Here is a 16,583-nt window from a genome sequence, read left to right as displayed (position 1 = left end):
CACGTTGCAGCCTCCCTGGCAAAATAAATAAACCGCCAGGGAGGTTAAACCAGAAGAGTTGTTCCTTGGGCAGGAGCAGTCGGGCCATTAGATTATGCCAACAACTTCAGGTATGTTACCACGTGCAAACAGATAAACCAGCTGTTGATTGCGTAAAGAATTGAGCAAATGTTCCAACATATATGCAGCCAGGCATAAGCACAATAGAACACAAGCACGGCAAAGCAGCAAAGCTTCTAATGAGATAGTTCATGCAGTGAAAGCCAAAGTACAAGCAAATGGAGCCAGCAGATGCATCATGGAGAAGTCACATTGCCATAGATTGGCCTCCAGCATAGTTACCAGTCCTCCTGGAATATGAGCTGCAGAAGCCGGCTGAATGGTAGATCCAATATGGGTCAGGAATAATGGTGGAATGAAGCCCAAGCCGCTGTCAATGTGCCTGACATGTTTCGCCGCCCCTGGCAGCCTTTTCAAAGGCAAGGCAGCAGTATCAAAACGGCCAGACGCCATAATGGCGTTCTTATGCCTCCCCATGTGGCCACTCCCCTTCCGCCCGGCCCCAAACACGCCCCGGGTATACCTTACCAAACTCGGAGAAGTATGGGCACATCGTCACTGGAACGCAAGACGCGCCGCATGACCGGAAGCCCACGAGTAACCAGGCGTCAAGGTGGCGCACGTCCACAGACCCGCCCTCCCAGACCCTGGAAGTGCGAGTGTGCGGCCAGGACGTCTCTGAAGCGCAAATGCGCCAGGGCTCCCGGCCCAAGCAGCCATGTGACACCTGCCCCCAGACAGAGTGCCTGGCGGGGCGGGGCAGAAAGAGGGGGACATGGGCATTGAAAAATATATATTACTAACAGAAAAAAAGAAAAAGACAAAAGAAAAGAGAAAAACTCAAGAAAAAATAATGAAAAAGAAAAAACATATACAGAAACACTATAAGAGTGGCACCAATAGTAGGTGCATGCATATTAAACATAAATGCATAGGCAAACACTGTATATGTGCTTTAGCTTTAGCACATATACAGTGTTTGCCGATGCATTCATGTTTAATATGCATGCACCTACTATTGGTGTCACTCAAATAGAGTGTTTCTGTATATGTTTTTTCTTTTTCACTATTTTTTCTTGAGTTTTTCTCGTTTTCTTTTGTCTTTTTTTCTGTTAGTAATATATATTTTTCAATGCCCATGTCCCCCTCTTTCTGCCCAGCCCCGCCAGGCACTCTGTCTGGGGGCAGGTGTCACATGGCTGCTTGGGCCGGGAGCCCTGGCGCATTTGCGCTTCAGAGACGTCCCGGCTGCACACTCGCACTTCCAGGGTCTGGGAGGGCGGGTCTGTGGACGTGCGCCGCGTTGACGCATGGTTACGCGTGGGCTTCCGGTCATGCGGCCATGGGACGCGTCTTGTGTTCCAGTGACGACGTGCCCATACTTCTCCGAGTTTGGTGAGGTATACAGGGGGCGTGTTTGGGGCCGGGCGGAAGGGGAGTGGCCACATGGGCAGGCATAAGAACGCCATTATGGCGTCTGGATGTTTTGATACTGCTGCCTTGCCTTTGCAAAGGCCGCCAGGGGCGGCGAAACATGTCAGGCACATTGACAGCGGCTTGGGCTTCATTCCACCATTATTCCTGACCCATATTGGATCTACCATTCAGCCGGCTTCTGCAGCTCATATTCCAGGAGGACTGGTAACTATGCTGGAGGCCAATCTATGGCAATGTGACTTCTCCATGATGCATCTGCTGGTTCCATTTGCTTGTGCTTTGGCTTTCACTGCATGAACTATCTCATTAGAAGCTTTGCTGCTTTGCCGTGCTTGTGTTCTATTGTGCTTATGCCTGGCTGCATATATGTTGGAACATTTGCTCAATTCTTTACGCAATCAACAGCTGGTTTATCTGTTTGCACGTGGTAACATACCTGAAGTTGTTGGCATAATCTAATGGCCCGACTGCTCCTGCCCAAGGAACAACTCTTCTGGTTTAATCAAGAAGCTGTTTGGGGCTTTCTTTGGCTGAAAATATCTTCAGGACCACATTTTTTGTTGCATCAGTGACCCCTGCGAGTGGGGGGGTCATCAACCTTAAAAGAACGAAGCCTGCTTGAATGCTGTTTACCATATTTTGAGCCCACAGGATTTACATTGGCCATTTGTTTGCTCGCACATTTTCACTTTTTTTAGATCTTGACAGCTTCTATTCTTTTGGACTTATGGGGACTGCAGCCCCAGTCTTTAAGGGTCAGGATTGGGTTTGGTTTTGGTAGCCCAACCTTTTGAATTGTTTTTATGGACTTTTTATGAATTTATATATATTAGGATTATGTGAGTGAGGTTGCTACATATACGTGTAGAATATATATATATGTATTTTTTTTCAATAAAGTATTTTTTCTATCTTCATGCACCCAAGAGCCAATTCTCTTTTTGGTTTATCGCTTTATGCTGTCTAGTTATGTGGTAGCATAAGACACCCAGAAGAAATAATCACTTAGGCCTGGTGCACACCAAAACCCGCTAACAGATCCGCAAAATGCTAGCAGATTTTGAAACGCTTTTTCTTCTTTTTCTGTAGCGTTTCAGCTAGCGTTTTGCGGTTTTGTGTAGCGGTTTTGGTGTAGTAGATTTCATATATTGTTACAGTAAAGCTGTCACTGAACAGCTTCTGTAACAAAAACGCCGTCAAAACCGCTCTGAACAGGCGTTTTTCAGAGCGGTTTGCGTTTTTCCTATACTTAACATTGAGGCAGAAACGCATCCGCAATCCAAAAAATGCCTCACCCCGGGAGGATTCGTTTCTGCAAAACGCTTCCCGCTCTGGTGTGAACCACCCCATTGAGATACATTGACCAAGCGTATCCGCAGCCGCAAGCGGCTGCAGAAACGCTGAAAAAGCCGCTCGGTGTACACAAGCTCTTATTGCATATATTTGTTTTGGGATGAGTGGGATGAATAAAATAGAAAGTGTAATATTTAGCACTATATTGATGGGTTGTTAGGGCTAACACCCATTTGCTCACATTTTTGCCTCTGTTGTTTTTAAGGGTTTTTTTTCAAGGTAGAGGTGGATTGTTCTGATCTGGAGCCATAATGGATATTTTGATACAATCAATAACAACTGGATTATGTTCCTTATTTCTGAGCGAAGGACTTTTCTTTCTTTGTGTGTGTGTTGTTTTTTCTTTTACTTTAAAACCACATTTTCAGAATTAAACATACTTCATAGCCATCAACCTGGGTAAAGCCATGCCTTTTGTATGGATAATGTGTGTCATACCACATGCATAAAGATGATAATGCATGCTTAGCATGTGCACATTTTCCACAAAACTTGGCAGTTCTGCCTAGATGGTTGCAGCTGATCCCTTTTGGCTTTGCTTGCAAAACCACACTCTTGGCCCTGGCTTTAAAAACCAACAAGTATTCTCTAACTGCTAATCTTAATTATGATTATTATTATTCTACTAGAATGCTATTATTATCCACCTACATGGAAGAATACAGTTTATGTAAATATGTTTTTTAATGCAGACAAGACTCGGTGAACCTCCTGTCTGGATGCTTGGGTGCATTTAATGAAAAGCTGTAATGTAGCAAAGGATTGCTTTGTGCAGACGTGTTAATAAGTGTTCTTAAGCTGAGGATGGCCAGCCCGTCACTTCCCATTCAGACATGACACTTTCAATCCCAGTAGTAGTCACAGCTGAAGAATTAAGTCATTATGCACAGAAAGACAAGCATGGACAAGACCACCTTATAAATGATATTGCTATTAATCACTTGGTGTGATGGCAGTGTGGGGATTCTGCAAAGTATCAACACCTCAAGCAGAATAGCGGTACGTCACTGCCTTAATCATGCAGTGGGATAACTGTCACATGCCAGAGAATGCTATCTCACATCCTGTGCCTTGCGTGTATCATCTACACCTCATTATAGACTTTTACCAGCTGCATTCCCAATTAGTGATAGAATTATCTGATCTACAAACTATGTGCTATTGTTTTTGCAGTATTCATAATGCTTTATATTAGGACTGTGGCATTGCAGTGTTCATTCTGAGCCTAATCTGAAACGCTAGTGTAAAAACTAAGTTGTAGCTTCACCATTTGTTTCATTAAAGAGACGCTGAAGCGGAAAAAAAAATGATATAATGAATTGGTTGTGTAGTACAGATAATAATATTAGTAGCAAAGAAAATATTCTCATATTTTTATTTTCAGTTATATAGTGTTTTTTATAACATTGCATCATTCTCTAATATTAGCAGTTCACACACTACTCAGCATTCTAAATGGTTTTACAGAGCAGGCCAATGCACTTTTGAACTGTCCTCTGCAGAGAAAAAGAAAATACAGTGACTGACAGTTGAGATAACAAGCTTCAGAAGACAAAGCTCTCTGCGACTTTAAAAGCCATGGAGCTCAGTGGCTCTTTTGCATAGATAACTGGAGTTTCTTAACTCTTCCTGTACTGGAAACCATATTAGACGTATGACTCTGCTCCTAATGTTTTATTTCTTAGCTGTACTAGACATACAAATCATTATAGCATATTTTTTTTTTCGCTTCAGTGTCTCTTTAACCAAAAGACAAGTTTATTTTATGCAATCACATAAGTAATCTACGAAATAAAAGATCCACCAAAGGCACAAATATTTCCTTCATCCTCTCTAGGCACTCATTAGCAAGGTTTGTTCTTACTTGTGTATAAGTTCCTCCATGAGCTCACGTCAGATACTGGTAATCAATTTTTAACATGTAACCACTTTCTTTAAAATTATATTTCATTTTACAATAACACCCAGACTATTTTGTAGTTTATTGTTATGAATATTACCCTTGTTATATATGCACATAATGTAAGTTCCAGTAAACTCAATGGCCTCAATTCTGAAAAGTATTTTACCCAAATTACTGCATGTTTGAAAAAATTCGCCATTCGGAAATCAGTTTTCAAAATTCTGAAACACATTAGTTACCTTTTACCGAATGTGGTAATAAAGGTTGGTATTTGTGTGAAAAAATGTGAAAAATGACCACAAAACATTATTCTGAAGCAAAGTAAGGAGCATGTTTGCATGTAATTCAGCATCTTTTTTTAGACCTGACTGTACTGACATTAACTCCATTACTTGTCAGCAGAAATGGTGTAGTATGAACTAAATGTTACACAGAGGAGAAGGCTCATACAAAGGAGATTTACTGCTATTTCTCATCAAATTTATTGAACAGTGCTAGACAAATTTACAGACCTTAAAGAGACTCTGTAACAAAAATTGCATCCTGTTTTTTATCATCCTACAACTTCCAAAAGCTATTCTAATGTGTTCTGGCTTACTGCAGCACGTTCTACTATCACCATCTCTGTAATAAATCAACTTATCTCTCTCTTGTCAGACTTGTCAGCCTTTGTCTGGAAGGCTGCCAAGTTCTTCAGTGTTGTGGTTCTGTGATGCATCTCCCCCCTCCAGGCCCCTCTCTGCACACTGCCTGTGTATTATTTAGATTAGGGCAGCTTCTCTCTTCTCTCTTATCTTTTACAAGCTGGATAAATCCTCCTCTGAGCTGGCTGGGCTTTCACATACTGAGGAATTACATACAGGCAGAGCTGTCTGCACTCTGCAGGAAGAAACAGCCTGACACTTCAGTGGAAGATAGCTGCAGGGGGAAAGAAACACACAAATGATCTCTTGAGATTCAAAAGGAAGACTGTATACAGCCTGCTTGTGTATGAATGTATTTTCTATGTGTGGACATACTGTACATCAACCTACTTCCTGTTTTAGTGGCCATTTTGTTTGTTTATAAACAAACTTTTTAAAACTGTTTTTAACCACTTTTAATGCGGCGAGGAGCGGCGAAATTGTGACAGAGGGTAATAGGAGATGTCCCCTAACGCACTGGTACGTTTACTTTTGTGCGATTTTAACAATACAGATTCTCTTTAAAGTGGTAATTTGTTTCCAATTGAACCCAGAGATGATAGAAAGCTTATACAATGAAACTGAGCACTGTCTAGAAATGGAAACCAAGAAGAACCGAGCTGTACCAGGGATGGTGAAGTTGCTAACTGCCCTGCACTTCTTTGGTAAAGGCTTTTTAACAAGTGTGTGGGGATTTCCCAAACAGCATGCTCAAGGAGCATTGCAAATGTGTTTGCAGCCATTCCCAGTACAGCCCACCTATATATTTACCTGCCTAAAAGCCTCACTGCTTGGGATGAGACAAAAAGCACACGTTTTATTCCATTGCTGGTATGCGTGTTGGGGCAGTGGACTGCATGCACATAGCCCTCACTTCTCCATAAGGAAAAGAGCATATATATCGTAACAGAACACATTACCACTCAACAAGTATGCAAGTGGTGTGGAATGCGTATTTAATAATTACAAATGTGGTTGTAGGTAATATTATTTTTATTATTGTTCTTTTTACTGTAAGGATCTGAGCCCACTAATGCAGTTGTGCCAGTTTTTCAGCAACACATCAATGTTACAGGTGTTGAGAAGTAGACACAACTGCATTAGTGGGCTCAAACCCCAAGAAATGCTCATGTTGTTCACATTTCTGCTGAGATTTGCAAATATTGTAATTATTTGTCACTCAATGACACTAACTGTCACCATGGGCGTCCGCAGAAAATTTTCCAGGGGGGGGCAAAAAGGCAGGGCAGAAGTACGCGTGCCGTAAATTTTTGAGAAGATGCATGCGCCGAAAAACCTGAGGGCTATGGTGTTCGGCGCGCATAGCGTGCTGCGCCGAAAAATGGGTGCGGCCATGGACCAGAATGTGGGTGTTGCCATGGGTGGTGACAAATTTTCATTAACTTAGCAATGGTGGGACATTAGATTAGGACAGTGGTGGCGAAACTTTTGGAGGCCGAGTGCCCAAACTGCAACCCAAAAGTCACTTTATCTATCGCAAAGTGGCAACAGCAATTTAAACTTCATACAAACGTTTTAACTCATACATGAACATTATGGAAAATCCAAGTTGAAAATAAACTGTGAAGATAAACAATTTCATTCATCCTACTCCTGAAAAATGTATTCTTTTTTTTTAGAACCTCCCAGTTTTATTTTCCGTTTTAAAAAGCTAAAAAGTAAGTTTAATGCTATTGTCTCATAGGATGATGATTCAGCTTTTCCCAGAGGCCCCCAACAAGACAAATTTAGCAATCATGAGGCCCCCAACAAATCATGAGGCCCCCAACAAGACATTCAGCAATCTTGAGGCCCCCAAAAAATCATGAGGCCTTCAACAAGACGAATTCAGCAATCATGAGGCCCCCAACAAGACAAATTCAGCAGTCATGAGGCACATAAATAGACAGCATTTCACATAAATAGGAATAGAATGCCCCCTTAATATGGTAGACATCTCTCACCTGGCTTCTCAATTCTCCTCTACCGGCTGCTGTGCCTGGCAATACTGTTTTTGGCTGGATTGGGGATGACGTGCGGGCTGAAAGGCCTTGCGTGATGCTGTGGCCAGGCTGGCTGGCGGTGATGCTGTGGCCGGGTTGGCTGGCGGTGATTCTGTGGCTGGGTTGGCTGGCAGTGATGCTGGGCTGTGCTTGGCTGGTTGAAGTAAATGCTGCCCCCTAGTTTAGGTAGCGCCAGGAACCCCCAAGTTAGGAAGTGACAAGGACCCCCCCCAGTAAAGTAGTGACAGGGGACCCCCAGGTAAGGAAGTGACAGGGGACCCCCAGGTTAGGCAGCGAGTGACAGGGACCCCTTTAGGCAGCGAGTGACAGGGACCCCTTTAGGCAGCGAGTGACAGGGACCCCCCCAGGTTAGGTAGTGAGTAAAAGGGACCCCTTTAGGCAGCGGGTGACAGGGACCCCTTTAGGCAGTGGGTGACAGGGAGCCTCTTTAGGCAGCGAGTGACAGGGACCCCTTTAGGCAGCGAGTGACAGGGACCCCTTTAGGCAGCGAGTGAAAGGGAGCCCCTTTAGGCAGCGGGTGACAGGGAGCCCCTTTAGGCAGCGGGTGACAGGGAGCCCCTTTAGGCAGCGGGTGACAGGGGGCCCTTTAGGCAGCGGGTGACGGGGAGCCCCTTTAGGCAGCGAGTGACAGGGAGCCCCTTTAGGCAGCGAGTGACAGGGTCCCCTTTAGGCAGCGGGTGACAGGGAGCCCCTTTAGGCAGCGGGTGACAGGGAGCCCCTTTAGGCAGCGGGTGATAGGGAGCCCCTTTAGGCAGCGGGTGACGGACCCCCATTTAGGCAGTGAGTGACAGGTGCCCCATCTCTCTAGCCGCCGCTATTCCCCCCTCACCTTGCAGCAACTTCAGACCTCGATCAGCGGCGACCCGACCAGTAAGTGCGGGCGCCGGACGCACCCGCTCTATATGCGGAAGTGATGTCACTTCCGCATATCAGTGCGGTGTGCTAGGTCCTAGCGCCCGCACTATTGGTCGCCGCGGCGCCGCCTGATCGAGGTCTGACGCGGAGGCCAGGAGGGGGTGAGCGGCGGTTACAGGGGGTGAGCGGCGGCCAGGGGGAGGCAGCGGCACCCCCTGGCTCTATGTGCGGACGCCCATGACTGTCACCCACCAACTGACATGCATTCCTCCATTCAAATGTGTACTTTTAGCAATCTCCCCCTTAGTCTGTCTTTATTTCGCTTGATCTTATCTATATACTCACCCATGTACTCTGTCTTGTCCACTCTCACAAAACTAAATTTATACCATTCTCACCCAGGCTATAAAGTAGTCTTGAATACTCTCACCCACTTGCACTCATTTTTTTTTACCGTCAACTTTGTCAGCTTTCACTCAATCTCATCTAGTCACTTACTCTCACCCACCAACTCACTCTCAACCAGTCTGTGAACCCATGTCACCCACTCACACTTAAGCTCAAACAGCTACTCACTCTTACCCACTTGCAGTCATTTTTTACCAGCTATTTTGTCAACTTTCACTCATTTTCACCCACCAACTCACTCTCAACCATCTCTCTCAGGCTACATTCTATTCTTGCACACTCTCACTTCAGCTCAGACGGCCACTCACTCTCACCCACACACTCACTCTAAATCAGGCTGAGATCCAGTGTCACCCACTCACACTTCAGCTCAAATAGCTACTCACTCTCGATAAGTCACACAATAGAAGGTTCTGCGTTCTACACCTGCGCAGTAGAACTGGTGATAACCTCCTCCTCCCATAGACCCATGAATAAATTTGCGTACGAAGGCGCAAAATGACAGCCCATGGCCGAACCTTTCGTCTGCAAATAGTATTCATACTTATAGTTTCATCCTGAAAAACTGGTGGAAGAGGGTCTAAGTCAAAACTTTATCAATAAGGGGGAGTTGGAGTTCCTTAGTGTGGAACGACAGATTACCCCAGTGATATACACTCTCCTAAAAAGCCACAAAAGCCTCCACTCCCCCCCCCCCCCCCCCCCCCCAGGGTGCCTGATAGTGGCGAGGATTGGTTCAGTTGCAAGTAAAATGGTGGAGTTTATCGATTTCTTTCTGCAGAAAAGTGTCACTTCCCACCCCTCATATATCAGAGATACAGTTCACATGCTGAGGTGGAATGGAAGGAAGATTATGTTCTGGCAACCTGTGACTTCAAGTCACTGTATACTGTTATAGATCACCAAAGGGGATTTGAGGCAGGATCTTACTTCCTAAGAAAAAGGGAGTAATTATCTGGTGAACTGTCCTTGGGAATATCTAGTTCTTACAGTATAAAAGGATGAATACTTTTTGCAGACAAGAGGTTCAGCCATGGGCTATCATCTTGTGTCTTCATCTGCAAACGTATTCAGGGGCTTATAGGAGTAGGAGATTATCATCCCCATCATACAGGTCACTTAAAATTTTGGGACAGTTATATTGATGACTGCATTATCATTGGGGCGGGGGGAGGGGGGGCAGAGAGTGACCTCCTAAAGTTCCTGAGGTCTTTGGATATGCCACAAGGGAGTTAAGAATTCACGTACTGGCTAAGCAAAGAAAGCATTAACTTCCTTGACTTAACCATCATGTTGACTGAATCCCACCTAGATACAAAAAATATAAGACCACTGACTGCAATGGGGTGATCCAGAGGGAGAGTTGCCACTACCTACATTCTTAGTGGTTCTGGGTCACCATGAGCTTTCTGGGTACTCTGTGCTATCGCAGGATTTTAAACTAGACTGAACTCTATCGATAATGGATGATAGGGGCGGAGTATGCTGCCATGGCGATGCACAGAAAAGGAAAATTACTGTAGGTAAGAGTTAATTTTGGTTTTATTGTAGCTCCTTACTGTCACTGAGGCAAATCTTACATTGTCTTTATCCCTAGTAGGCTCTGGTTGTTTGTGATCCCTGTTTGATTCCTTTTATGTTTTTTTTTGTTCTGGATTTGTTAGAAATGTGATTTATTTGCAATCCGTCCCTTTTCAGGAGGGTTTCTCTTTAAATTCTGCAAAGAACTGGCTGAAGGTTGGGAAGAAAGCAGATTGTCTTCTCTTTGGGTCTACTGCTAAAGTAAGTAAATGAATTATTGATATTCAAACATTAGGTTAACATTATAGAACTGGATTTGTGCTGCCTGTACACTTTATGGATGACCTGCAGTCACTTAAAGCACGCATTCATGTGCAAGTAAACCATAAATAACGGTGAGTCTTACTTACTACATTACACTAAAGGTGGCCACACATGATACAATAAATTGATCCAATTGTACAGAACAAGCAAAGTTGTTTTTTTATTCATTTGAAAAATGTGATTTATATTTTCTGCTTTTTTAAAAAAAATAAAAGTAGATCTGATAGAGATGGCATTCTTTAGTATACTGACAAGTAAAGAGCAAGTCCAAGCTGCATACAATAAACATAACATTTGTATTAGCTCAAATTGCATCTCATTAACCATTTTTAATTGCTACACAAAAATACTGAAGATTTGTGAAATTAGGGAAAAAAACATATCACCAGTTTTAACGCATGTGCTATGCTTTCTAAATTGACATTTATGAGGTACTTACCTCACAAGTCAGTAACTTACCTCAATAGTTTGTAACATCCTTTTGAACTGACATTTGACAAAATGATTGGTAAAATCAGTTGTTTTCTGATTTATCACATCAGGGAATCCCTTTGCTCTGAACCTCTCTCTCATCTTTATGGTGTGATGATGTGTTCCTCAAGATCTCCATGATTCTGTGGCTCTAAGCAAATGCTAAGTAATTGTGAGACAGGAAGGCCATTCTTGGTTCTATACTTTATTTGGATATTTGTGTAGGATTATTATGTAATGTTCTTCAGCTAACCTACATGTATGTTCCTGGAATTTATTTGTTTTTAATATATGTTTTTATGTGCTGCTCTTCCTTTCTATAAGGTTTCTTGAACTTTCACTATACTTCTGGAGCAATCCTTTGCTCTCTATTCTACTGCCTGTTATTATTATTGATTGATTTATAAAGTGTCAACATATTCTGTGGTGCTGCTAACCTCTAGCTCTGCCCCTGCCTTCTCAGACCCGTTCTGTTAAGGGGACTGTCCTGAGGTTTACATGCTGCCATGCCTCTGTGACTATTGTCATTATGGGTGGCACTTCCAGGTCCAGCCTACAGCTGTGGGTATGGTATACCTATGCATTTGGGCTTTTAAGTCCAGACAGATCATTCAGCGGTATACAGAGCAAAGCAGCTGCTCAGAACTACACTTTGGCTATAATAGTACAGCACCATGATGCCCCTCACCCACACTATGTGTATCAACTATGACACTCACTATGTCAACCCAGTATAGCCATGTCTCCTTTCCCCATTAGTAGCAGTCTTCCCTATGCACAGCAATGCTTTTCTCAGTAACGCCATGTCCTGAGTGAGGCAGGGAATAAAAGAGGGACTGTACCATGCATACATACAGGTAACTGTAACACCTACTCATCTGCATTACTACCATCTAAGGCAATGGTAGTTTTGGAAGGTGGCTTGTATCAGAGAAGGGTAAGAAGTTGAAGTCCTCCTCCAAGCCTCTGGCAGTCCTGCAGGCTACAGGGCCTGATCCCTCATAAGTTCTCCTTTGAGGGTTAAAAAAAACTATTTTTAATGCAATCACCTGCATTATACATTTTTTAGGGCGAGAATTTGCAATAGAGAGGCACATCCATATTTCAATTTGCTTTCTAGCAGGAAACCAGCATAAATGTTTGAAGAATGTAAAGCCCATTGAAAATCAGCTGGAATTGTTCCATAATGAGAGGCAGTAGGTGCTAAAGGTAGATACTGGTCCCAGTCATCAAATGCCTCTGAAATCCCACAGCATGCCTCACCTCTGTCTTTTTTCTTTCAAGTCAGTCTGTTCATTGCCTCCTATTTACACAGCACACATAATACAGGAAGATGAGAAGGAGGCTGCAGATAACAGAATCTGTTGCACAAAAAAGTCACAGATATTCTTTTTTTTTCCCTCTACATTTTTATTTGAAGACTTTGCTTTCATAGTCACCTGTATAGATGTATGGATTTAATTTAAATAGCTGAGAAGTGTATACATGCACTCCCAAGACTAAATTACAGCACTTGGATTTCTGGTAGCAAAAGGAGTATGATAAAGATGACCATTTCAATAAGAAAAAATACGTACAATTGCTCAACAATATGTATCAAACCTCCCAGGTGCTAGCACTGGTAATAATAAACCACCCCAAAATACAGAACACCAACACCAGTTTAGCTGCACTCATAAGAGAGAACCATTTATTGCACAAAAATATGCTTCACTGTTTGAAAAATTTGAGCAAAAACCCCCAATAAATATAGGGTCTTGTCATTTTTAGATTTATGCAATTTATACCCTATATTTATTGGGGGTTTTTGCTCAAATTTTTCAAACAGTGAAGCATATTTTTGTGCAATAAATGGTTCTCTCTTATGAGTGCAGCTAAACTGGTGTTGGTGTTCTGTATTTTGGGGCCATTTCAATAAGACAATACATTATTTAGTGCATAAAATGTTTTGTTAAACATATTTGTTGATAAGATTATTCAAATGAATGTTTAGTAGTAAATACAATCAAACTGATCATAAATAAGAATGCTGATTTCAACAAAGAAAAAATGTGTGCATCAACCAAGTAAAACCTGATAAATCTTGCTTTGCAAATTTGGCCTAATTGGCTTATCACGAGACATTGTGCACGCAAATATGCATTTGCTTTCGCATGCCGAAATATGCAGGGTCTAAAACTAACACCGCAATGCGGTTGCCCTGCGGGGATTAGTTTATGCTACATTAGCACTATCCAGGAGCGCCACGAGGAGGCTCCCCAATGCCCCATACAACCGGGGGGCCGCGGGGTCCCGGGCGCTCTTACCGCTTGGAAACCACACAGCGGCACCCTGGAGGGGGAGGCTGGGGGATGCAGGCGACCCTCCCAAGCGTGGCCAGAGCTGGGAAGAGCCGCCTGCACCCGCTTGGAAAGCCTCCCCGTGGCGCTCCCGAATAGTGCTAATGTAGCATGAACTAAATCCCGCAGGGCAACCGCTTTGCGGTATTGGTTTTTGACCCTGCATAATTTGGCATGCAAAAGCAAATGCATATTTGCATGAGCATTGCCTCATGATAAATACAGAAAGATTCAGTGCGCAGTCCCACACACACCACAATACAATACAGAGATTGCTGCCGATCTATGTTGATGCCCAATGTCAATCTCCAAATAGTAACAAGATAGTCCCTGTTGATCAACGCAAATAAATCTTCCAATCAGTTCACAAATGTCAATATCTTCAAAATCCACCACCACACCTCTTGTGAGCGCACTCACCAGCTCTTTGGATCATACAAAATGATCATATGCATTCTGTCAAACGTATGCCACTCTGGTCAAAACTGGGCTCTTCTCTGTAACATCTTCATATCCTCATTTGCATAACATAGAACACTCCACGTAGCATAATCAAGTTTCAGATAAAAAATGTATTCTGTTTAAAATTAATTTAAAATACACTCATGTATTCACCATGTATGTCTATGACAGGCATACAGGTAAGCACAGGGTAGGAAAGGTAGCGTACTGGGACCGGCCGTTCACTTCACGTAGCATCACGTCCTGATGTCATCCACGCACTTCCGCACTCCCTCGCCTGCTCTGTTGCTCCTCCCCAACCGGTTTCGTCCACGTGACTTTCTCAAGGGGTTTGAAGGTCACAGGCTGTGACGCATCACTTTATCACGCTCCGCCTGCTATCTCTCAATGCCTGCGCCTGCCCGTTTGACATTCTTAAAAATATCAATTTTAAACAAATATTAAATAAAAATCTTTAAAATAGTACTTTTTCTACTCATATGTTACTTATACATTTGTTTGACATATTTCTCAAAGTTTGTTAACTCCCATTCATACCGGCTTTCATACTGCACTCATTTTTAAAGGGGAACTCATACTACTCAAACTACTCTCCACATCAATTAGTAGCTATAAAGCAATTCATATTGTACTCCATATTTAAACATTCTGGGGACATCGTTCTCAATAAGGGTATCCATTTAGTTTCTCGTTTGAGTAACTCTCTTTCTCTATCCATTACTCTCCAGTGATTTTTCACATTCTCTATTACACAGTATTTTAAATCGGAACAGTCCTTTCCATGTGATTCCAGGAGATTTAAAGACACACTGTGGTCTCTATGACCCTTCTGGATTTTATGTACATGTTCATATAGGCGTTGTTTAAAACATCTCATAGTCTGCCCAATATACTGAAGCCCACAAGGGCACTCCACTAAATAAATTACATAATCAGTATTGCAGCTACATGGAGTTTTTATTTTAAAGGTTTCACCTGTAATATGAGATCTGAAATGATCCTAAAATAATTTTGAATTCCTGGTATTTTTACACCCAAAACAGTCTAAACATTTGAAAAACCCCTTTTGTCCCGATTTTTCCCCCCCCCCTACTGGTTCATTTATGACGCTCTTTGTTAGTGTATCCTTGATACTAGGAGTCTTTCTAAAGATAATCTCTGGTTTATCCGGCAATTTTGACTCCAAGGTCTTATCCATCTTCAAAATCCCTCAATGTTTATCCAGAATTTGTTTTATATCTCAACGCTGTACACTGAATTGGGTAATCATAGGACAAAATAACTTTTTGTTCTCTTTTTTCTTTCCCCCCTCCAATAGTTGTTTTCTATCTATCTGTTTCTTTTCTTCCAAAAACTCTACATCATCATGACCCTTTTCTTCAAATCTTTCTGTCAAAATTTCACTCTGCTCCAAAAAAATCTTTCTCCTGAGTGGCATGCCTTCTGATCCTACAGTATCGGAAAAGGTTTATAGATGACACATTTTTTCTGTGGGAAGGTAGTGAGGTCATATACAACCAATCAGGATTAAAGGAAACCTTAGCACTAATTAATTTTTCAAAAAGGACGTCTAATGTGTGTGAGGGCAGCTTATCGCACCTCCCGTGCCCTGGCGTCACCCTCCGTTCTGCGTTAATTATCCAATTTCTTGGTACAGTCAGTGCTCTGTGACCCAACATATTGCATGTGCCTAGGGAACACGCAAACATGCTTACGTCATGTGGCATCGCTGGGGAGTGCTGTAGAGTGCGCAACATAGTATGTCTGGATCTGAGGGCAACGACCAGGCCGACCAAGAAGAGAAAACATTGGATAATTACTGGAGAATGGTGGGAGATGCTGGGGCATGGGAGGTGCGGTAAGCATCCATACAACTCCCCACACACACACATTAGGCATCCTTCTTGAAAAATAATTTGCGCTAAGGTATGCTTTAACATTTCAGCCATCCCTGATTAAAAAAAAAAAGAAAAATTATTGCATGATGTGACATCTGTCTCTTTAGGAATTTTTTTTAACAAATCTATTTATAACCTTTATGCAGACATCAAACCAACAAATGTTGATTCCGGTAATACCTTTGATGACTAACTGTACACGGTTTATTGCAAGCTTTTGAAGCGTAAAGTTTATTTTTCAGGCTTTAGACAGAACTGAATCAGAACTGCACCTTTAATGTCTGCAGTTCTGCTCCAGGACTAACACCAGACCATACTATAACGTTTATGTAATTTTTTGTTGCTATTCTATCATTCTCTTTTAAAATGAAGCAAAACAAAAGTTTGCCTTCCTAAAACGGAAGTAATTTGCGATAAATCAGGTTGGGCATATGATGTCTCCCACGATGCATCACTGCTGAATATGCAAATTATCCTTGGTTGTCCCTGTAAGCTAGCCACACCTCCTGAACTGCTGAAATGCAATGATGTCAGCTTGTTAATTGTACAGAGCCACAATAATCCAACATGCATACAGACTGTTTCGGATTGGTTAATCCTCATCAGTGCATGTCATGGATTAATGTGGCTCTATGGAGTAGGACTTGAAACTTAAAGCAAGCTCATGGTGAACCAGAACTCATTGGGGTGTGTAAGGGGCTTCAAAGGACCAAAAAGCCCTCTTACTAAAATAATAAGCAAAACAAAAGTTTGCCTTCTTAAAACAAGGTATATGCGATAATTCAGGTTGGAGTGAGTATATGATATCTGCCACAATGCATCACTGCTGAATATGTGAATCATCC

The 16,583-nt window shown here is 42.6% G+C and overlaps 1 protein-coding gene across 1 annotated transcript in view; it reads left to right on the top strand.

Annotated features, from left to right (window-relative positions):
• Positions 1-16,583, top strand: part of REC114 (REC114 meiotic recombination protein) — a 165,918-nt gene that overhangs the window by 78,582 nt on the left and 70,753 nt on the right. Inside the window, exon 4 of the mRNA XM_068275744.1 lies at positions 10,422-10,505. Within this exon, the coding sequence (XP_068131845.1) occupies positions 10,422-10,505 (84 nt within the window). The remainder of the gene's footprint in view (positions 1-10,421; positions 10,506-16,583) is intronic.

The sequence above is a fragment of the Hyperolius riggenbachi genome, chromosome 3, assembly GCF_040937935.1.
Source record: "Hyperolius riggenbachi isolate aHypRig1 chromosome 3, aHypRig1.pri, whole genome shotgun sequence".
Classification (NCBI taxonomy): Eukaryota; Metazoa; Chordata; class Amphibia; order Anura; family Hyperoliidae; genus Hyperolius; species Hyperolius riggenbachi.
Note: the sequence above shows the minus strand (reverse complement) of the source record. Positions and strands in the feature narration are given on the sequence as shown.